Source organism: Lepidochelys kempii, chromosome 18 (assembly GCF_965140285.1).
Source record: "Lepidochelys kempii isolate rLepKem1 chromosome 18, rLepKem1.hap1, whole genome shotgun sequence".
NCBI classification, from domain to species: Eukaryota; Metazoa; Chordata; order Testudines; family Cheloniidae; genus Lepidochelys; species Lepidochelys kempii.
Genome location: NC_136397.1, coordinates 22043891 through 22068555, shown reverse-complemented (window position 1 = coordinate 22068555; position 24665 = coordinate 22043891). Strand labels below are relative to the sequence as shown.

Here is a 24665-nt window from a genome sequence, read left to right as displayed (position 1 = left end):
GGTTTCTGAGGAGGAGCCAGTAGTTGAGAGTTAATCTGAGTTGATGGCGCTAGATTGCTCTGTGCTGGTGTCTTAGACAGTCGTTCAGTGAGGTGTCAAACCCCTACTAACAAAGTGGATGCTCTAATCCACACTGGAGGTTGCAATACAACAGGAAGATCTTGCTCCAGAATGAAGGTTGCAATACAAAGGGGAGTCCCTGAAACAAAATGGTGTGCACAAAACCAGATGGTGTTTGCTTTCCCATCAGGAAGATGGGCATTGTAATACCTGCCTGTGACAGGGTGGGAAGGTCTGTATCCAATTGCAAAGGCACATAAGTTAAGGGACTTACCCAAGAACCCACACTGAGCCAGTGACAGACCTGGGAGTAGAACTCAGATTTAGCACTCTATCATTGGCTTGATGGGTGACCTTGAGAGAGACATTTAAAGCTTCCCTCACCTCGTTTTCTCCATCTGCAAAATCAGGAGGATCGCACTGCTTGAGGGTGTTGTGAAGCTGAATGCATGCAAAGTGCTCTGAGTTCCTCCGATGACATTGCTATAGGAAAGCAAAGTTTAATATTCCAGCCCTTTCTACAGAGCAAACACTCCTGGACAGGCCATTTCTCACTCCCTGTTGTATTCTAGTGGCTTCTCTGGTGGAAAAAGTGAAGGCAGGAAAGGCAGAGCAAAGCTGGGCTAAGGGACAGGCTTTCGAAAGCAGGGCTCAGGGAGTAGCATACCCTGGCTGTCAGTCCAGCTAGAGATTGACTCCAGCCTATTATTAAGGGAAATGTTGTGTATCCATAAGAGAATCAGAGTGGTAATTGGATCCCATTTGTGCACAGTGCCAATAGCAGTAAAACCCTAATTGCCCTCAGCTGGCAGCAGAAAGAGCCTTTTTACCAGGAAGCCAGGGCTGCTGCCTCTGTCAGTCTGTGGAAGAGTTGGGGCTCTTTTGGAGAAACACACAACTGCTTTTCACATGCCAAAAACTGCTCAGCCCACACATGCATTGATTTCATGCTGCCTTGACTCCAGATCCAGCTCTTTCCAAGTTCCTTGATCTCCAGGAAAAGTGGATCGACTGGGGAGGTGATGGACTGTCTTAAAAAGAAGTTTTGAGAAACGTCCAAGGGGAAAGAAAAAAGCCAATTGCATTTCTTGTGCCTCGCACACATAAAAAAGCTCCTTTCTCCCTGGTGTTATAAAGAGGGTCCTCCAGCTGCTTTGCTGTGATAATTAATTGGCATGCAAACCTGAATCTGGCAGAGGCTTGTGCGGAAAGATCACAGTTGTCATCCTAACAGCCCAGCTCTGAGCGAATTGCCATAAAACGCACGTCATTTAGGAAGAGCCTGAGCATGTAATAAGCTGGGTAGCTCTCATATATATGGGACCTTCCAGCTTTCAGATCTCCTTATAAATACTACCAGGACAGGATTTGTTTCGCTCAGCTGCGAAGTAGCAGCAACTAAAGACATTATTTTTTCTGAAGAAATAAAAAAAAAAAAATCTGTGATAACTTGTCAACAGCATCTCCAGCTCCCCTCCAACTGGGCAATAGGCATACAGTACATGTACTGCGGCCTTCTCAAACAGGCAAAAAACCCGAGTGTATTAATTAATTAGTCTTCTCTCTCATCCACACATGCACTTACTCTTTACTCCTGGGGGAATTCTGCACCACTGCGCATGCACAGAATTTATGTCCCCCGCAGATTTCTTTGCTTCTCTGCAGAAAAAATGACTTTCTGATGGGGAAGCAAAAAGAAGCCACAAGAGCAGTCATGCAATGTGACCATCCCCAGCAGCATGTTTCAGGTGCAGCCGGCAGAGAGGTAAATCACTGTGGGGCAGGAGGCAGGACTAAGGAAGACCCAGCCGGTGGCTCCTACCCTGCGCTGGGCTCAGCTGCTAGTCCAGGCTGGGCTGGGGAGGACGGGACTTCCTCTTCCCCTGCACAGTATCCGGAGCTGTGTCAGACCCACCTCCCGGGATTTCTCCCCCAGCTGTAGGAAACTCTGCAAATCCCCTGTCCCTGCTTCCTACACCCATCGCTCCTCAGCTGCAGGGGGAGGGATCACTGTACAGGGAGCTGCTCCCCCATCTTCCCAACCCCCATGCATCCAGACCCCCTCATACCCAGACCCCCCTGCTGAGCTCTATCACCCCCACACCCAGACACCTCTCCTGGTGAGCCCCAACCATCTTCACCTCGACCCCCCTGCAGAGTCCCATTACCGTTGCATCCAGAATCCCACAACAAGCCTGTGTGCATCCAGATCCCCCCCCAACACGGATCCCCCACTGAGATGCCCACACCCAGATTGCCCCACACAGAACCCTCCCAACCCACATCTGGATCCCCCCACACTAAGCCCCTGCACACTTGGGTCTTGCGTGGCTGAGCCTGCCTACCCACACCTGGTGCACCTGGAATGGAGGGGCAGAGCCCTGGGATGTTTCTGGGGCAGGTCTGGTCCTTGCGCAGTGTCAGGGTTGGGTGCAGCCTCACCGCTGAGTCCATGTTCTGGTGGGGGAGAGCTGTACAGTGATCTCCCACCTCTGTGCAGCCAGTGGCCTGTGCTCCCCAATGCCATGCTGGAGCCTCCACATTTATTTGAGAAATAAAATTTGCAGAATTTTTCAGAATTGTAAAATATTGTGTGCAGAATTTTTATGGCGCAGAATGCCCTCAGGAGTAACTCTTTTTCCCACTTATCTAGGGCATGTTCAAGTGAACGAATTGCAACTGACTTTTGAGCAGGCCCATACTGGTCTCCTGTACATGTCACATACCTCCTTTTCTCTTGTAGGTAGTGCAATGCAAAAAACACCAACCAAGCAATACCTCCCCCCAACCTGCTCCATGAATGCAAAGCTGCAGCTAAGAGATCATACATGCACAAAAACATCAAGCTCTGGTACTCTTGGTGACTGTAACTGTGTCCCCTTGCTGATGTAGTCTGTTGTACTTCACACCACAGAATCAGAGAACTGCAGACCTCAAGAGGGTATCTAGTCTAGTCCCCTGCGCTGAGACAGGACCAAGTAAACCTGGACCATCCAGGTGTTCATCTAACCTGTTCTTAAAAACCTCCAGTGATGAGGATTCCACAACCACACTTGGAAGCCTATTTCAGAGTTTAACCACCCTTAGAGTTAGCAAGTTTTTCCTCATATCTAACCTAAATCTCCCTTGCTGCAAATTAAGATGATCGCTGCTTGTCCTGTCTTCAGTGGACATGGAGAACAATTGAGCACCATCCTCTTTTAGCAGCCCATAACATATCAAAAGAGTGTTCTCAGGTTCCCCACCAGTCTTCTTTTCTCCAGGTCAAACATTCCCAGTTTTTGTAGCCTTTCTTTTCAGGTCAGGTTTTCTAAACTATTTATCATTCTGGAAACTCTGCTCTGGACTCTCTCCAATTTTCCATATCTTTCTTAAAATGTGGCGCCTTGAACTGGACACAGTATTCTCATCTGTGCTGAGTGAAATGGGACAACTACCTTCTGGGTCTTCTATATACACTCCTGTTAATATACCCCAGAAAATTAGCCGTTTTGGTGCCTGCATCACATTGTGGACTCACATTTCGTTTGTGATACACCATAACTCCCAGATCCCTTTCAGCAGTACCACTGCCTAGCCAGTCATGCAGTTGATTTTTTCTTTTCTAAGTGTCGTGCCTTTCCCTTGTCTTTATTGACTTTCATCTAGTTAAATTCCATGGAGTCCATGGCCATTTGCATTGTCATAGCAGATGGGTGCGGGGAGGGGGAACAGCTGAGGATGCCTGGTGTGCTGACAATGTTTAGCAGGAAGACAAAAAGGAGGGAGGACCCCCAGTGGGGAGGAACGTGGCTGGCAGGAATCTGCACTGAGGAGGAGAATGGATGAAGGTCTGTAGCCAAAGGATGGGACAGCCTGTCTGCTCTGGCCTGTTTGAGGTCTAGACTCCTGGGTTAGGACCCAGCCAAGCCAACCTAGCCATAAGACCACTCCTGTGAGCACGGGTTTGGAGGGTCAGGCCCTACCTGCCAAACCAGGGAGCAAGCAAACACTTAGCACCAGAACAAAAGTGCTCTTCCCTGCCTGGAGGTGAATAGGGAGGAAAATGAGCTGGCTGACCAGTTAATAAAAGCACAGCTCATTTCTGGTTAACTTGAGCATGTAAGAAGCTATTTTAGGCCTTGGACAGAGGTTTCAATCAGCAGAGAGTACAGCCATTATAAACCTGCAAATCAATAGACTTCCCGGTGAGCACTTAAGAGAGTTTGTCTTTCTTTCCTTTTCTTCTGTCTGCTGGACTCACTGCTGCAGTATTGATGGGCTGTTCACAGGCAAATGCAAGAAGCTGGGGTAACATGCTTGTAAGGAGATTAAAAGAGTGACAGGCACTGCTGCTTGGTGAGCTACACTGTGGACTTGAAGGGCCAGACCCCAGCGGTTGCCAATTGGCATATCCCCACTGCAGTGAATGAAGCTGTGCTGATTTACATCAGACAAGGATCTGGATCTTTCCACTGGTATCATCTGGAGATGCAGTGGGGGACAGAAGTGGCAGAGATTTTCCAGGCTATTCAGCCCCAAGGAGTGAGTGAAGCTGTTCATTCAGTTGCAACAGTAGGTATTGTTTGCGGGGGGGGGGGGGGGGGGGCAGAGATCAGTTTGTCCCTTTCAGAAGGAACACACCTAATCCCCGTGAGCGATGTGGGAGGTACAGGATCTGTTTGTTCCTGCAAGTAGGCCACAAAACCCCACATAGAGATAAAACACTTGTGTTCAAGGTTCAATGGCTGCAACCTTATAAACAACAGCCACACAGATCTACCCCCCACCCCGCCCCGTGCAGTGACTGCTACCCCTTTACTGTGTACCGTTGCATTGGTCCCCACCTGCTGGAAGCTCAGCCCCACGCCCCCGAGCACAGCCTCCTCCCCCGTCCACAACCTACCTTCAGGATTCAAACTCCACACCCCAGGAAATATTACCTCTTCAAGCTTCTCCTCCTAGGCTCGGTGCTATGACCTCTCCCCCTATCTGTCAACACTTCCCCCCGCCCCCAGCGTCAAGGCTGAACTGCTCTGGCAAGGGCATCGTAGCAAACCCACCCTGCAGCTTCCCAGCTCCACCGGCCCTGCAGCTACATTCTACAGCCTGTGACAATTCAGCTGCGCCGAATTCACTTCCAAAAGAAGGACTGGCTAAAGATCAGGGACTCTTGTAATTCTACAGTGGGACTCTTGGATCCCCTTAATACGCTTTGTTCCCCTCCCTCCTCACCACAGGTAACATCTCCTCCCACTGAGTCTGAAAGAGGCTGCCTGACATTATCCAGTGCAAGATGTGAAAGGGCTTAGAAATGATGATGCACCCCTCGGAAGACGAAGCTCACACTGATGAATAATCAGTCACTCCAACCTGCCACCGCTTTGTTTACGGGAGAGTGGTAGAACGTGGGTTCCACCTCTACAACGCCCAAAGCATTTGTGTGATGGGGCCTGCTCACATTCACAGCCCACGGCAGCTCGACTCAGACCTCACTGACATCTCAGAGGTGGTGGCCCAACTCTGGCCTACTTGCGTGAGTCACTGCAACCCAGCGGGGCTGGGCTTCAAATGTACTGTGCGCACCCGATGGAGGACGAGGCACCTGGCTGCAGTAAGGTGCAGCCACACCATACGTGAATGCAGTGGAGGAAATGGCACCATTGCCAGAGGGGATTGTCCTCAGGGAAACGCACTGCAGAGACCGGCAGGGCATTTCAAAAAGATGTGGAGCTACGAGTCTCGCTTGCCCCTTGCACAATGGAGTGGTGCCCCTTTGCTCTGCATTCGTGTAGTTGTGATTAGGCAGGGTGCCCCACACAGCATCCACGGAGCAGAGAATTGCAAGTATCAGTAACTCGCTATCATTGTCAAATCCACCTGCACTGTTAATACAATTTAAACCAGCCACCTCTTGAGGTAAATTTACTGTCTCCCAGTAAATTTTTCCTAACCTCATTTCTCTCACTCCTCTCTGCTGCTACTGGAACTCCCAGATCTGCAGCAGATCATGATGTCTTAGCAAAGCAGATCAAAGAGGCAGTTCTCTTCCAACTGCTCAGGGTTTTCTTTTAAACATATTTTAGCTCTAATTAATTCCTTTGAAGCCTCTGGCATGCACCATCTGATTGCTCATCCAGCACCCCCTATCCTATACCCGCTTTTTGAAGATGGGGGTCATTTCTCAGTGGGGCAGCCGACTATTTTGGTTCTTGTCTATTCATTTTAAAGTCTTAGTGAACTGACCTGGGTTTCGGGGTGGAGGAGGGGGTTCTGGATTCCAACTGACAGCCCTGGAGAGTGAAGCCCTCTAGGCAGTACCAAACAAGGTTCCCACACTAAGTGTCTCAATTGATGGAGAAAGTGCCTATGAGGGGTGATGTCCCATAAAACTCAGAGATGAACACAGACAGACTGGACAGAGGTGGAGGATGATGCTTAGACCCAGTCAATCCTTGACCTCTTTCCCCACTCTCAAGGAAGGGTGCTAATTAGTACCAGCTGCAGTGTTCATTTGCGATGTGGACACCTGTCCATTAAGAAGAGGACTAAGACACTGACCACATTTCAAACAGCTATTCAGAGAAGCAGACTGCACAGAGAGCTATGCTGCCTTATGCCATAGAAAGCACTTACAGGTTTAATTACTTTATTCTAATCATAATAAAAAGAAAGCTTCAGAGAACTCAGTGAGCGCCAGACATGCCCAGACTACAAAAAAAATGCCCTCTTTTTCTTTTAGCCTAGCCAGTAGGAAAAGAGGATATTCAGCATTTTGCAAAAGACACCATGTTTTGCAGAGACAATCATTTCTGCCTTGTGTTAAAAGCCCCATTACAACCTTTGTGTCTGGCAGCAATATGGAATTTTAATTATTTCTTTCTTTACATGCTCTATTGTAAAATTATTATGACAGCCCCCCCAAAAGGAGGTGTACATTTTGAAAAGCATAATTGTAAACTATGCCTGGGTGAACACATGCCTGGAGTGCCACACACAGAACAAATTGGGGTTGCACACAGATAAACATACCTGATTTTATTTGCCTCAATGGGAAACCAAAAAGCCTTGCACAATTAAATCCACCACCCCCGACTAGTCTTTCTATTCACGTATATACTTTTATGTATATTAAACACACTCACTTTTCTATCTTTTTCCTACTTACCAGCAGAATATTTTCTATTCCACATGAATTTACCTTAAGAGCTGCTTTGCAGCTAGTGGCTCACAGATAAATCTTGTTTTCTGGTTTCCCTTTATTCAGTAAGGTGGGGGAGGGAGAGAATTTTTGCCTAAGGGGGTTGGTTTCTAAAGAAAAACAAACTGTATATTGAATGCAGCATTTTACCTGTTCTGCCTCCGGGAGTCCAGCCTTCCAACACAAATCTGCAGGGTCTCTAAGGTAACGGTATATGGCACCAATGACATTCAGAGGACAAGAGGCGCACCTCATTACTACTGATGAAGGTACTGAAGCAGAGGCTGGGAGGGGGCGCCTGGTTTGGAAAATGCGGAGAGGCACTGTATGAAGGGAATGAGCCCAGCACTCAGCAACCAGTGCAGATTCTATATTCACAGTGCACCCCTCACAGATTTGGACCAGAATAAAAATAAGTAAATTAAAATCTCTGGCCAGGACCCTGCAAACACTTATGTATATGAGCAATCTCACAAACTCTCTGAGACAGGGCCCATCTTTTTGTTCTCTGTTTGTATGGGTGCCCCGCTCAATGGGCTGTTGGTCTATGGCCTGGAGCCCTGAGCTCTCCCACAATATAAACAAACTTTAATACTATAACAACACTGGACTGCTCCAATGGACATATCCGAATGCACAAGTCAGTGTTTGCAGAACTGGTGTCTACTCATGTATCAGTGGAGTCTACTTAATGTAAAGAAAATAAAGTATAATTTCCAGAGAAAAACTCTCCCTCAAAAGTATGAAAGTCTACAAATGAACAGGTCTGGGTACAGCCACTTAACCCAGGCCATATTCTTCTTTCTTCACTTGTTATATTCCTACTCAAGTAAGTTCCCACCCAGTCCTCTGGGTTTTGAAACAATGATGTATTGTTAGCTATATATAGAAGTATTAATATGCTAGGTATTTAATCAGAATTAACTATCTCAAAACTAATTTAATGCCAGGGTGCATTAGTACATGTCAGGGCTCCAGGCGTTTTCTGTTACTGCAATACAGTCATTGAATAGGAAGACTTTTTATGAACAAAGGGGAAACCAGTTACCTTTGGATTACAGGATGTATTCAATACATTGCCCCAATACTTGAATCTGGCTGAGGCAGTCAGGTGGGCTAAGGTAACTATACATCACCTTTTTGCTTCCTTGATTCCCAGAGCTATTGGGGGTTGATTTGTCCCTGAGAGGGTAGAATAGCCCAGATGCCGTTCCAAATGACTACGTCAGCTGGTAACAGCCCCAGTGGGGCCTTTTTGCCATCCAAGGGTTCTTGGGATGCAGCAACACTCTGGCCCCAGACACATCTGGAGGGAAGGAGAGACGATAGAGCGCCTTTGTCGATGCTAAGGCACGCAGGGTCCCCCCTGCCAGGACAAAGCTCGGTCACTTTGTTAAGGCAATTTACGGCCCTTTTGACACCAAATGTTCCAGAGGGGCTGAAATGGGAGCCAAAATCTGGTCCCCAGGGTCTTCGAGATGCAGCTCTTGTTCACTGGCAGGGCTATCGCTAATGTTCAACAAACACCTGCACTGCTTTAAAATAATAATAGTAAAATGCATGCTGGCCGATCACACTGGACACAGACCCATTAACAAAGATAGGACTGAGGAGCAGAGCAGCTCCGGGGATTAACAACCAGATGGATGGAGCTGATGTTCTCAGATGTAGCAATTCTTAATCCCCGAGGAAATACCAAGATTGTTCCCCAAGGCCCTTACTGTTAATATACACTGAGCAGGAAAGACATCGCATAGGTGTACAGGTGCGTCTAGGGGTGGTGTAGTGTCAACTGCTACATTCAGAGCATTTCTAGAGAATATTAATATTCAATAACTTCGTTTAGTCCTATCTCTCTGTACCATTCATCCCATAAAGTATAGGATCCACATTTTTCTCTCTTGCTGTGGTTAAATCTGGACTGACTCCAATGTCTGAGTATGAGCGTCTCTGTGTGCATATGCACAAGTTCGGGTGGGTGTGTGTTCGTGTGTTTGTGCGTGTGCATGACAGAAATAGAGGAAGAAAGACACATGGGTAAACAGCATTCAATCCATACGAAACAGTGTGGGATTGGAACAGAGGTTTTGTTGTAGTCCAGCAGAGTTTGATTATTTGTTTGCAGCTCTGCGGTACAATCCATAGTCTTTCACATCCACCTTCTCTATTACCAAAGCTTATTTCTCTTCATTTGAATCTTTCAGGGAGTAAACACTATAGAAATCTTTACTTTTTGGATCTGTTGTGGAAAACGGAAGTGTTCCAGCCTTGAAAGCTTTACTTTACTTATCCGTTCTGCTTATTGCAGCACTAATGTAACAAGACTGCAAGACAATGATCTGTAATGTTCACTGAACTAGACAAAAAAGTACAGATGAGTCGCATAGTCTTAATGTCTAACCATATAGTACTTCCAGGCAAAGTATAACTACTTCCATTGCCTCAGCCTCGTGTAGCAGAGAGCAGCAGAATTTGAAAAATGCATGGCCTTACATATGTATGGCATTATTTAAGACAGGATACTTTACTCACTGCTTAAAGACAGAGCTGGTTGCTGCCCTTCCATGCAGAAGTGATGGGAAATGCAGGGAGACCCCACTGCTATTGTAATGTTTCTTCCCATTTAATGCAGCTCAGCACAGCAATATTTGGTATTTCTCACACACTGTAAGAGCAAACTACCAGGGCCCGGGGCATAATTTGGTGTCCCAATGGGAAGCTGAGCAGGTGAAATCAGTAAGTACCTATATAGGGTATTTGTCTTAAAAGGGGGGGTTATATTAGATGTTGGAGCAATATTTATTTTACCTAGGTTTCCTTCCCTGAGGATGCTCCATCCCAGTTCACACCCCTTAACCATCACTGGAGTTTAGAGGAAGATCTGGCCCAGACTGTGTGTATATACATATATCCTCTTATTTATTTAATCAGTTTCCCACAATGTACTAGTTTCTATCAAACATCTACTCTCTACCAATCTCATCCCCTGCTAGAATTTTAACCTTTTGTGCCCCAGTGTATGAATCATGAACCATCTTGGGGGAGGTCTTCATTTTGTTTGTGTGGTTTTTTTTAACCTAAACAATTGCAAGCCCTTACTAGGATTTAACCTAGGGAGTGAGAAAGAGCTGAGTGGAAAGCTTCTCCCCCCCAAAAAAAGTCTCTGAGGAAGCCAGCATATTGGGAGGGGAGGGATAGCTCAGTGGTTTGCGCATTGGCCTGCTAAACCCAGGGTTGTGAGTTCAATCCTTGAGGGGGCCATTTGGGATCTGGTGCAAAAATTGGGGATTGGTCCTGCTTTGAGCAGGGGGTTGGACTAGATGACCTCCTCAGGTCCCTTCCAACCCTGGGATTCTATGATTTAATGCAGATGAAGAAAATAAAGGGATATTCAGAGTTTAGGTTTTATTCAAGTTAGGGTGGACAGCTAAGGTCAGAAAGGTCCTTTAGCCAACAAAAGTATTTTATTGTATTCACTTATTCAGTAAAAGAGGCCAATTAACGAAAACTCAAATCTTTCTGAAAACTCCTTAATGAGAGTTAAGAGCTAAAAGATTAAAGTCAGCTGGTGAGTTTCAATTCCCAGATATCTTAGAAGCACAGGCTGAGCATGAGCCTTCAGGGGATTGGGACAGGATAGGAGAATTGGGAGAGGCTGGCTTGGATCTGGAATGTCTCAGCACAGGCTACGTGGAGGCTGGGCAGGATGAAGGCCTGTTGATCTGTGCAGATCCACTAGCATTCTGTGAATCACTGTCCTGCAGAGCCCTCAGGAACAACCTAGTGACTGTCGCTTCAAGCAGCTTTGCGGCCTGAGGAAGGGATACTCAGTTGGACGAGGGGCACTGGACTCAGCCCTGGGTGACTAACAACCATGGATTTAAACCCAATTATAGGGTTTGGGAGATGCACCTTGCCCTTTCATTTTTGATTCTCATTAGAACAGCATCCAGCTCTCACAGCTGAGCTGGACTGCAAAGCTGAGGCTAGGAAGCTGTTCAAAGACCCACAAATGGTAAAATCCCAGCAAGAGCCACATCAGTCAGGCCGCAGCAAAACTTTGTGACTGTCAGCGCGGTAAGGGATGTTAGAGGCATCATGCTGACAAGGACAAAGCAGCTGGAGGAACATCCTTGAAAAGGTGTAAGCGAATTCCAGTACCAAAATAAAAATTACCAAGCATTGTTCCATCTCGGTCCATGCTATCTCATCCTTGAGTTTTGATTGATCTAAGCTGGAGAACAAACTATGAATAGCTATGAAGATCAAAGGGTTTTCTTTCATTAGAACATGCTTACATTTGTCTCCTTATGTGCTGTATATTGTAGGGCCTCACTGTACAGCAGTTAAAGATGCCTCACACACAACTGCAGAGCCACTAGAATTCTAGGCTTACGTTTATAGAAGTGACTACTGATTTTAGGTGCCTCAGGTTTTGGGAGCCCAACTTGAGATATCTGAAAGGGGTCTAATAGTCACAAAGTTCTCAGTGTGTACCCTGAGAGAGTTGAATTAGGCCAGGTGGGCCCAATCAACCAATTAAGCTGCAAATGGGGGAGATTTAGGCTGTGTAGAGGGTGCTAATTAGTAGGAAGCTCATCTGTGAGGGAACAAGCAAGGCTCCTATCAAGCCAGGATTCTCGAGGGAAGAAGCCAGCAGTGTCTCTCCCTGAGGTAAGGGAGAAAGAAAGGGGGTAGAAACCCTGGTGCAGAGGGTCTTTGAAAGACTCCCCTGGAAGGGAAAAACACAGTGTGACCTGGCTGAAGGGCTGAGTCACGAAATGGCTGTATTACATCTCCATGAGCGGGAGGAGAGCGGCAATGATGGAAGAGAAGAAAGGAGGTGCTGAACTAGGTGGAGCTAATCACCAGAACTGCCAGAAGGAAGACCCCCCATTGGTGAGTAGAGCACCCCATGACCCTTTACGGATGGGTAAATTGCAGTACCGAGTTGTTATGTTATTTCATCAACTTAATAGACCCAGTCAGCATCTAAGCCAGAAACCAAATGCAGGAATCCTTCTAGAGGCTTGCTCCAGCTACTGTCTAATGGTGGACAACACTTCCAGACTGAACCTCGAGAGGTCAATCACCAATACAAATTTAAGACTTCGCTGCAATCACTGTGGGCACTTCTGAGCCAAGCCAGGAGATCAAACTCATTGTGGAACGGCTCCGCTGAAGTCCGTGTACTGAACAGATCAACTCAACCAAAAGTACAATGGTGAGAAAAGCAAATAAAAACACCACCTCAATATCCCAATCCTACATTATACTGGATCTATTGAGATCATTTGTCTGTCATCCTAGTGGGCAGGACAGAAATCTGCTGAAGGCCTGTTTGTGCAGTGACAATTATCAGTGGTCATTTGATAGTTCAAGTAGAAACATATTGCAATGTTTTCCTGAATAGTGACATATATCTGTCAGATACCCTTACCAAACTGCCAGTGTTATCTTCAAACTACTCAGTAAACCTTGGGCAATTCTGAAATATCATAACATTGGTTACCTGATATAAAGACCAGAGGAGAAGGCAACGACTTAGACACAAACTACTGACCTAGGCAATGTGCCTAGATCACAGAGTGGTGTCCCAGATACAGGACCACTGACTGGCAACACAGTTAATGAATCTTGACATTACAGGGATAATAAATGATGAGTCACATTTTAGACAAAAAGCCTATGTCAGCTGTCCAGGGTGAGGAAGACTCTCCTCTGACTTACTCCCCTGATATCCCAGCAGCTCAACAATACCCTGTAACACTTTGACAGTGTTATACCATTTGTAATTAAGCCACAGCAATAAACAGGAATTTTCTCAGTGCAAGGCACCTATTTGATTTCAGACGCATGTGTACAAATGTAGTTAGCTACAGATGTAAGTATTGCTAATAACAATAGGACTTGATGACACTATCTGCTTTGAAAAAAACATGCGGTTTGGGAAGTAAATCTTAGCATTCCATCAAATGTCTTAGTATGAACTGGTTAGATTTCTTGTGCTGGAGAGTGTGACTGATATTCTGTCGCTAACTGAGCCAGCTGAGGCTGACATCTCATCTGCTGTGTAGGCGGGGCTCCTTTTCACAGATATGAATAACTTCTTGAAGTTAGGAGTGACATTTTTTCTGAAGAGGGTTTATTAGAGAAATTAATCAGGATGGAGACTGCATCATGAAACCCTATAATTCTTTCTCAGATAAGCATCTGACTTGTTGGACTACTCAGCGTCCATGTAATGTGAATTAATTTGCCAAGATACATAATATTGTTCCATGGTATAACTTTAGTAATAAATAAATATAATTTGGAATAAATGGAAAACTGCTTTCCCACACAGCAAATGGTGTCGGTGGAAAATAGTATATTTTCCTAAATATTACTAAATACTATAGTAAATGAGTGCTGCACTAAATTTGATTAGGCTTGTAGATTTATAGAGGCAATAGGCAAACTCTGTAAACTCCTAGCAAATGTCTTACATAAAGATGATGGATCAGAGTTCTCATCGGCTTACCCAGTGTTCATTTTTAAACCCAAATTCCTCTCAATTTTCTGCAACATTCTTACCCGACAGAAGACCTTGCCTCTAACACAACCCCAGGCTTATTATTGTTAAAATTATTTACTTGTACTGTGGTAGCATCAAGAGTCCTGGACCAGGACCCCCTTTTGCTAGGTGCTGTGTCCCAGTCCTAAGCACTAATCAATGCTCTATGCCTGTAGCCTGATCCCATTACCATCTTCCTCAGGGACACTAGGTAATCCAAAGTGCTGCCCTGATGGGTTGTTTTTATTTTTAATATCATACACTGTACATGATGCTGAGGAGAATAGGGAGCATTTGAGATCCCAGGCTAACACTTACATTGCAGTCTGATCAGAAACCAACTCTATCAGTGAGATGCTAGAAGCTCACAACCCCTGGCAGAGGCTAGATGGGAGACTCTGATGTGAGCCTGAATTATGCTGAACAAACTAGTCACAGTGAACAGTTTAATGAAGGATTTATCCCCTGACTCTAGTAAGAAATTAGAACATGGGGTTTTTTTGTAGCTTTTTTTTTCAGATTTGCAGATTTTTTACCAATACGTTAATTAACCACAATAACTTGAGGAATGTTGTAAGTGAACACGTTTCAGCACATGAATTGCTCAATTCGACTGTTTCATTGAGTATTCAGAACTTGGTGTGTCTGATCACCTAAGTCAAATGAAGTTGTTCCTACTCCTGAGGCCAAAAAGAGCTTCTGAGATGGCCCACACACATTTATCATCAACATGCATGCATATGTATCACAACATGGATAGTTACTGCATGTTCTCTGACTGAGAACATTCTTGCAAACACGCTTACTCAACAAATGTTCGTGAAGAGCAATTGAGAAGAGTCCTCAATAGAAATGAAAGGAATCGGTAGCTCTCATTGACTCAAAGGTTTGTGATTTCTTTAGCAGAATTCTCCCAGCTTAACTTGCACTAAAGTAACCTTTGTGTCCAGTCTGCATGAGAAAAAAGTACTATTGTAAGGCAGAAAACAATTATGATAATGACTTCAGCAGGCGTTGCTGTATGCTTCTGTGTAATGAAAAACTGCATCTAAATCAGGGAAAGAATAGTGAAAACCAAACTCAGTTTTCTCCGCAGTCACCAAAGCTGAAACACCAACAATCTAGGTTGTTTGCATATTGTACTGTGTCAGAGTGCCACATTAATACATTGATTATTATTACACTTTTCAGGGATTGTTAAGACTTGTATGTTGCATATAGAATCTGTCTGCAGTTCAGAGCTAGCAACCACAGTGTGTATATGATTAGTGACATATTGTATGAAAGGGACTAGAAAGAAATATGTGAACAGCAAAATACTTTGTTGGACAAACACCCCAAAATCTGGACGCTTCTTGAGTTTGCAAAACCAGGCTGCAAATCTTGTTGGGCTAGTCTTTCCTGTGAGATTTCCTGTTGCTGATCAAACCAAAAATACTGCTATATTCCTGGGGAACCCAAGAAGGCAGAGGAAGATTTAAATACAGTAGAAAGAGTATACAGATGTTTTGCAAATCACAAAAAAAGTTTAGATCAAATTTCAGAAAAAAATTCAGGTCAGTTTTCGTTTTATTCAAAGCTGTTCACCCACCTTTCCCTAACTGAAAATTGCTTAACTGTTTTGAAACCTGGACATTATACTATAATGTTCTCTTTAATTACTCCTTAATGATGATTGCAGCCTGGCAAAGCCAACACAATATGAAGCCTTCGTCAGACACTGCACCTTGTTTATATTGTGGCATTGTCCCGCAGTACCGTCTCCTCATTGGTGCCCATCATATAGGACACACCTCTGCCCTCGGCAATAGGTTTTTTGCTCTTACTTAGCCCAGATCAACAGTTAAAACAAAACCCTATCAACAGACAGAAAATACCTGTAGTGTCTCCCATTAACTTAGGTGGACGGGCTTCTTTTCCATTGCTCTTGTGGCTGGTGTAGGGTTCCGTTGTGCTAATCCTGCCAGGGTTGTTCTTGTGTTTGTTAAGCCCTGGCATGGGTGATGCTGTGAACCCCTTAGACCGTACAGTGGTGGAAGTGGTGGTGGTGGTGGTTGCCACAGTAGTCGTTCTGGTTTGTAAAGCGGAAGTCGTGGTGGTGCCATAATTCCCAGGGAATGTACTGGTTTCCATGGAGTCCTCTTCCCCTGTTGGGCCCCATACAATTACTTCAGGCACCGTGGTGGGCCTCCTGTCTCTGTGATCAAAATTGCTTCCTCGGAGGTGCCTTTTCCCCCTTTTCAAAGGAGTCTGCTGGTCTGTACTCCTGCTGCTCCCATCTACAACAGAAGGGGCTGGTTTTGCAGTAGCAGAGTGCTTGGACTGCATGCTTTTATAAAAGCCTGCTAACTGGTCTGTGGCTTTGTGTGGCCTTTTTGAATGATATGTTTGTATTTGCCCATGAGATCGTTCCGGATGAGAAGAAACATGGTTCCAAAAAGGGCCAGGAATCCTCAGTTGCTGTCCATTTTTAAAACTCCACAAAGGACTATGGGACAATCTATGCCAGTGAGAAGGCCTTTGCAGGAGCCTAAACCCTTGGCCTTGGGCTACAGATTCACAGATGGTGAAATCCATGGCTAGTTGAAACATGGCTATTAATATCCAAGCATGGCTTCCTACCGGGCAACCTGACCTGCGGACAGACATCGAACTGTATTAGAAAAAGAGAAAGAAAATGATTTATGTAACAGATTACAATGCAATGTTTGTGTATCTATTAGAGTAGCATGCCAGGTTTACCCATGTTGAGAAGAAAAATCTGATAACCAGACCAGAAGAAACATAATGAAAATGACTTCTGTAGCTTCAAAAGAATAAGCCATCTGCTTTTCTACATATTAAGGGCAACATTTTCAGAACTGACCTCAAGGTGTCTTAAGTTGAACCCCCAAAACTTGGGGCATCCAAAATCAATGTCCAGTTTTGAAATTTTGGCCTAAATATTTTTTTAAGTAGGGGTATGAAACAGGAACAGTACACTGCCATGCTTTGAATGACTCAAGAATGGATTCTACTTTGAAAAGTCCTTAGCAATATGTCCAGTGTGTGTGCATTTCTGACCTCAGCATTCTTAGCTGAACTGTATATTAGCTAGATACAGTATATAACCCATAGTCATGCTCCCAACAGCCTGTCTCTTTATTCACAAACTTAAATCTAACTCGAGTGGTTAGAGGCATTTCCAATCATGGCCGGGTTGAAAAGGAGACTCATGTTACTAATCCTGGCATAAAAGGCTTGACTTTTATACCCAAATCTACCTTTAAGGTCCAGATCCTGCAACCGATGGTGTGCACAGACCCCTGGGCCTCACTGACTTCAAGGATACTCCACGCTGCTTGTATGAAACACATTGCAAATTTGGGGCTGCCTTTGTAGTTATGAAGAATAAACATTTCACTTGCTGGTAAGATGTCTCCCCCGGCTTTCTGTGTAATTAATTAATTATCAATGTACAGATTCACACCAGAAACATTCAATAACAGTGCCTTAACAGGAGTCATTTTCATTCTCTTCCCTGCCTTTAAATATGTTTATCTATAAATTCATATATTTTAATTTTTGCATCTCAAATGCAGGTTTTCCATATCAAATTCTTTTTTTCTACATAAAACAAAAAACCTTTCCCTACGTCTCCTTCTTATTTATCTACCTGGAGTCCATGCCCATTAGAAGTAAGGAGATAAGACAAATTAAATAAGAAGGTCAGCAGCAAGAGTTTTCTGAACTCAGAGACAGAAAATATATCAATGTACAACAAATTACTTTTTCTGAAACTTCAGGGTTGAATCCAGTAAGATGAAATTCTCTCTCTCTCTCTCTCACACACACAAATTGACTGATCCATTTTCCCTACCTGCAGCATTCTCACAAGCTCCCAAAGTAGACCTGACATTACACGCTAATTAAATCCAATCCCAAATCCAGGCCACTAAAGCCATAAGGAAAGTAGCCCACAGGAAATGAAACCTCATTCTTCTGCAGAATGTCAGTGGTGCTGATCTTCAGGAACTGTGCTGTCAGCAATGCTCAAATTGGCATGGCAACATTCTATAGCTGGGTACATACCTAACTTCATTCAAAATACAGATACCAATAGCTATGCCAGGGACAGTTTAGCAAGAGTACAAAGCTAAATGCTGAGGCTACAGTGTGCCATGTATACAAGTACAGTTCCAATACACAGCTTTAAAACAACATAACATTATATTAATGATGCGTTTAGTTTCCTTATGGGATCATGTTTATATCCTTCAACCTCTATTGTCAACAGCATCTAGGAAAATTGACTTAATGGGTCACTTCTCTCCTTTCTGTGATGACGTGATCCTGGAATAAAAGGGTCTGTGTTTCCTTTTTACATTGCACCTCCATGGGGCTGTAAAACATTTTATGAAATGAAACAGAACGAGACAGGACAGAAAAATAGATGAACTACAGCCTGCTGACTGTCCATAACGAATGACCAGATCTGGCATGATCAGAGAGGTATACAGAGTTAACACAAAACAGGCCAGGGAACTGACAATATTCTATGTGATGTTTTCTTTTTCTTAAGGAAGTGCATGGAATGCAAATTTGTTAATCAGCTCCAGGCTAAGAGTGGCTGCACTCTTGCTCCTCATGTGTAACCCACTGTTATGAACCAGGTGCTTCAAACAGAGCAGCTATCTCCGGAGTTCATTTACCAGGCTGACCTGCTTGGCTAAGCACTGCACTTCACTGTATATTACATCATTAACTACCAGTTTATGTCCCTGCAGTACACCCTGCGCTCTAGGTTTTATTAAGGGGTCTGGTATGTTACAGACAATTAAGAAAGTGCAGTGGGGTGCACTTCAATTTTAATTAGTCTTTTTACATAAAACGAAGAGCTGCACCTCGCATTGAATTGTCACCATAAGTCACTTTTTTATTTTGAGCTGATTTAAAATACTCAGACTTTCTTTCATATTGAAGCATTGCTTCTTCTCCACTTTTATTCCAGGACTACAAAATTCTGAGTTTTAACCTGCCCCCCGCCACTAAAGTTTTACTTAACTAATCTAAAGTAGTTTGCTAAAACGATAACCAGCGCAATGTCTTAGATACATGCCCATATCCTTTTCTCTAAAGAATCATTGGGCCAAATCATAGATTCATAGATTCCAAGGCCAGAAGGAACCATTGTGATCCTCTAGTCTGACCTCCTGTAGAACATGGGCCACAGAACTTCCCCAGGATAATTCCGAGAGCAGATCTGTTAGAGAAACATCCAATCTTGATTTTAAAATGACCAGTGATGCAGAATCCAGCACGACCCTTGGTAAGCACTTCCAGTGGTTAATTACTCTTACCGTTAAAACTCCTGAAATCCTTAATTGGTTTTATACAGCATTTACCCAAGGAAAGCTGGGACTGAAGTCAGTGGGAGTTAATGGGTGCCTTTCATGAATAGATGGACTAACCCTTTCCTGCCTGACATCCTGTGCAGTCATTCATGCCAGTGCAAAGCAGAGGCGAATACCTACCATTCTCTTCTGGTAACACTCTGAAACCCACGTGGTGCCTGAGTAAATGAAGGTAGATAAGACTAAGGCCCAGACACTCAGAAACACAGTCCACCACTGGTTTAAAAAGCTACCTCTCTGTGTAGGGCCATATTTTCCAAATCACATCCTCCTCCTCTTTCTTAGAAGTCACTGTACTTGCAAACAGAGCTGGTCAAAACTTTTCATTCAAAACTTTTGTCTTCTTTAATCTTTCCAATTATTCAACAGAAAAATGGAACACCCCCCAAATGTAAGGCTGAAGGGACCTTGAGAGGTCAGAGCAAAATTCACGACAATTTTTAGACGTGATTTAGATGCTCTGCCCTCATGCTTTGCCCCCACAACTGAAACACAAGCACAAATCTGAGTCCTTTCACCTCTGAGTACCTGATCATGCCCCATTCTCTTTGGCTGAAATAAGGAGAAAATGGAACAAAAAACTGTGAAAGGAACAAGGCAGTGAAATGAGGGAACTCCAAAAAACCCAAAGAGAGTTCATTTGGGGGGGCGTTCCATTTTTCTATGATTCTAAGACCACTGGAAAAGCAGAGGGGAGGGCATTACAACAGCTGACCAGCAGGGATGGGCAGAATAATGAAAATGCCTTAAAGAGAGACAAGAAGCTTGGCTCTGATGTGGTGGAGAATGGGAAGTCAGAGCAGAGATTCAAAGGAGGTGGAGCGGTGTGGTTAGAGCAGCGCTCTGAAGTAACACTCAGTGCAATAGGAGGAAAGACAAAGGGAGCCGCCAAACCATCCCCGGGTCTTCACAGTGGCTGCTGCATTATACCAGCCCGCCTCTGGATGGCTGGACCATCCTGCAGACTTGGAATGGCAGATGTAGCCTTTCCCCTCCAAGTCACTGGTGCGAGCCCAGCTCTCGCCAGCAGCAATACAAGCGGTTCTTATCTGCGGGCTGTTTGGCAGAGCATGCCAAAGGAGCTAGTCAGCTCTGCCCTGCTCCTTGTTGACGTGCCCAAATCAGATTAAAAACCACAGTACAACTGGCACCAGATGCCCCCTTGCTGCAGAGAAGCCAAGGACGGAATGGGCAGGGGAGACAGAATTCCTGTCTCACACCTATGCGTGGCCCCTGCTGCGGAGAGGAAGCCTGTTCTATGGGTCTCTAGGGGTGGCGTCTTTTTCCCAAAACTCAGTTCAGTTTTATTGTTTTTTCCATTTGTTTTCCATACAGTAATCTGATTCCTGACTCTCTGAGAGATTTCAGGAAATGACTGCACACTCACCAGCTTTCCTCGTGTTCTCTGCACTAAGCGGCAAACTCTTTGAGACGGCTGAATTCACAGTCTGATAGAAGTATATCTCACAGCACATAATGGAGCTACTGGCCAGAGTTGTTGTTTTGTTATCAGAAAAGTTCAAATCTGTTACTTTATTCATCATACATTTTCATGGGATGTGTACCAGGGTTTGTTCTCTGGAGTTAAACATGCAGCATGGTCCCCTGCTGGATTTTCAAAGCCTAGGTTTACCATACCTGCTATGTGAAAGTAATTGTATTCCAGCATAAGGGCCATTTCCCATATGCTGCATGTCTGTGGCTCAGTCGGTAACACCCACTCTCTGCTGGTTAGAAGCCAGGAGTTCAGTTTTCCAATGAGAACATTAAACACAGATTCACCTTAATAATATTCACAGCCCTGCCGTCATTCTACTGGCATGTCAGACTCCATTTCGGTCTTTGTCTAACTTTTTAATATGATTTGGAATTTCTCCTCGCTAGGAATGAAAGATGCAGTCTGCCTTCCTTGACAACATATCCCGCTGAAGAAGTACATTCTTATGTCCTGTGCACACAAACACACATACACAGTCACTCGCTGTTTGGCTGTTTCTCAAGAAGAAAACAGGATGAGAATGATGTGCTTTTGTTAGTAGCCTGTAAATGCTGACAGCCAAGCACAGTCCAACCATACTCTGATTGTGGCCACACTTCAGCTGCAGTGTTTGATCTTCCCAATTACCCATTCAAACTCTCCCTGGTTTTGGGTTCACAACCTACAAGAATATGGTATATTCTACACTCCTCATATTTCCCTTGTTCTTTTGTCACATGACCAAGCTGAAATAATAGGGCCGGGTCCTCAGCTCACGTAAATCAGCACAGCTCCATGACATCCACAAAGCCATGTCAATCTACATTAGCTGAGAAACTGGCCTAATATCTCCTTGTTGCTCTGTTTCTAGGAACACCAGCGCATTAAAAAAAATTGCTAACTCCAGGCTCGTAGTTACTAGTCTACATATTATACACAAGCACACCAATAGCTGACCCTGCTGCATTGCCAAAGTGTACGCAGCAGAGTGCAATTACCTAGCCCCGAGCATGGCCACAATCCCAATACGAGTACGCAGCGTGCCAGCCACGAGCACAGCCAGCACGTTGATGCTAGCAGTAAACCAGTAAAAAGCAGTGCCAAGATGGACACAGGAACACGTAGGCAGCTCAGAGGATTGCAAATGCGCATTTGCTGTTTCAAGGAGGTTTAGCAGATACTAACATAAGAGTTCAGAGGAAACCAGCCTGAACACAGCAAAAATAACCACCCGGACCCCATGCACAGGTTCCTTGCATCATTCCCAGATGCAATCCTGCCCTTAGAGTATAAGCTCACAAGGGCTGAGACCAGGTCTTCCTGGGGATGGGCCGTGCCTGGCACACTCCATGCACTGCTGGAATGCAAAGACCTGGAATGCTAATAATGCCTGGCTGGCTGGCATCTGACCCTGTCCCAGTTTTATGTGGACATCCCAATTAGCCTCACTTTTTACAGTACATTTGAGTGGAGTGAGGTCAGGGGCCTTTACTCTAAATGACATTTTGCCAGACAAGCAAACTGCCCAATTGCCTAATGGCTCCCCTCAAGAGGGGGCATTTGGGGTAGGAGTCTGAAGCCCCATCACCTCGCAGGAGGTAATCTTATGTGACCCCCACTCTTCCTAGGATTTCGCAACAGCAGAGAAGGTAAAATGTCTTTCAGAATAAATAGCAATGTGTAGGAGTTCTGGTTGTCTAGGCAACACACCACTCCACTATTCAGAACTAGCAATGGGGAGGGACTCTGCTGCCCGACAGAAAAGTCTGTGGCAGCCACTCCAAAGGAACAAGCGAGGCACACTTCGGTGTTAGTGCCCATTGGTGCTCTCCAAGGGTGCTCCTTCCCCTCAGCCCTTGGGGCACAGTGTGCTAAGAGGTTAGAGTGAGAGACCAGGAGTCAGAACTCCTGGGTTCTATGCCAGATTCTTCCCCAACCCACTATATAGCAGTGGGGAAGCCATGTTCCCATTCTATGCCTCTGCATTCCCATCTCTACAATGGAGATGATCATATTCACTGGCTGCTCATGAGGTTTACGGGTTAACTGATGGTTGTAAATTGCTTTGAGATCCTAACTGGGTGGCTAGCACAGCAATAGGTGGCTTAGATAGAGTCATCCTTGGCTATAAGGTGGAAATAATTAATTACCATAAATTAACATGAATTGGTTCTGTTCTGTGAGAAGGGCTCTGGGATTGGACAGCATCTTTCTGTCTACTTCAGGTATTTCTAACTCAGATTTGCATTAAACTTTTAGGGGGAACCACAGGAAAAGGTGGAACGTGGATCTGGTAACTTTGCATCCCATTCGTATGCCTCCCTCCCTCATAAAGCAAGCTAAAGGCAGGATTAATGCATCCACCAATTACTGCCTCCCTCTTGCTCCACATCCTCAAAATCACAGGTCGGGTCCATGTCGTAAGCCCCTTTGTCAGGTGATGGTGCTCAGGATGGTGAAGAATAGAACCACTGGAGCAGCTCCTGCCTTTAGAATTAGGCCATTACTTAGCAATTTGCTAGCTACTAGGGATACTAGTCCATAGTGGAAGATCTTGATAAGGTTTTGAGCATTCTCTAGGTGGAATCCATCACATAATAAATACTCTTCGGATTAGCCCCAGACTAGCCCATCCATTCTGAGACGCAGGACTTCTGGGACATTCATCATTGTCAGTCACACAGAAATGGCTACTCCCCTCTCTTCAGTTATCCTACCCACATCTTCTTCACTGATAGCAGATCGGAGCAAGAACAGTTTTAAGGAAAACATTCTCGGCAGTTGAAATAATTTATTGCCAAATACTCCAAAGGGAGGCGTTTTATTCCATTAAAAACAGGTCAATAGGCTGAAGGTACACACAGCTGAGAGGCTTAGAGACATGGGGTCAAGTTCTAAGTTAGGCTAAACAGTCTGATGTGCTGAGACATGCAGACTGGGCTATAAGGGGATGTGCTACATGCAAGAACAAGGCACAGTGGCAGAGCTGTGTGCGTGCATCCGGGGAAATGAAATAGCAGGGGGTGCTGTTGCCCAGGGATGAGATGCAATGGCAGGGCTTGCATATGTGTTATCAGTGCAGCTGCTTGGGGCTTGCAGAAGTTCAATGTTGCAATGAATTTTTTCAGAGAATTCTGAATTTCAGTGAAAACAAGGAAAATACTGAATGTTTATGCAATATTTATTCCCCATTTCCCGACCAGCTCTACAGCTGCCCTGAATTTTTGGAGTTTCTAAGAAAAATTTTCATCAAAATTTTGAATTTCAATTTTTTAAAAATGGGAACCAATGTCAATGACATTTTGTATCATTCCCCCCTCCCCCCATCTTTCTCGCGATCAGTCTCTCGCATTATGAGCTCTAAATTCACTCACGTTATCTAATGCGAGGCAAAGAAAGCCTTAGCTTTCCACAGGAACCCCAACTCCTGCAAACATTCACCTACGTGCTTAACTTTAAGCACAAGAGTGGTAAGTATTTTCCAGATCAGGGGCTAACATGAGACGTTAGTGGTTAACTGTCCCAATGGCTCCGGCACCGGTTAAAACTGTTGTTTGAAAAGTTTCGTTCCAAGAAGAGCGTGTGTCAGGCTGGCTGTGACAGGCTTCCAGAGTACATTATCTATTGCAATACATCTTTTTTATCAAAAAAATAGATTAATTATAAACTAGCAAGAAAGCCAGTCATGAAATTAAATTATAGTGCGTCAAAGGCACAACGTCTAGGATTAAACACTGTGATAATTACAAGTCTGTTATTTAGATTTTAATTAGGTTCTTTTTCTTTTAACTGGATTGTAAGAAAGAAGGTAGACTGGTAGAAGGTGGGGGAGTGAAGGACTCTGGGAGAAAGTGGATATGTGGGAAATGTGAAGTTCAGGCCCAAGGCCAGGGGATGGTGGCAGCTCTGACAGGTTGGCTGCGTGGCTAGGGCAGAATCTGGGGATAGCTGGTAGAGAGAAGGGCTGAGGTGGGAGGCCGAGGGAGAGGGTTCAGGCAT

At 44.8% G+C, this 24665-nt stretch overlaps 1 protein-coding gene across 6 annotated transcripts in view; it reads right to left on the bottom strand.

The window, feature by feature from the left end:
• Positions 1-24665, bottom strand: part of AJAP1 (adherens junctions associated protein 1) — a 113150-nt gene that overhangs the window by 49022 nt on the left and 39463 nt on the right. For 4 of the 6 annotated variants that reach the window (XM_073316611.2, XM_073316615.2, XM_073316612.2 and 1 more), the window contains exon 2: positions 15674-16449. In XM_073316611.2, coding sequence (XP_073172712.1) covers positions 15674-16449 — 776 coding nt within the window. Of the gene's footprint in view, positions 1-15673; positions 16450-17059; positions 17123-24665 lie in introns of those variants that run through there. The other 2 variants (XM_073316614.2, XM_073316613.2) reach the window with 2 other exon arrangements.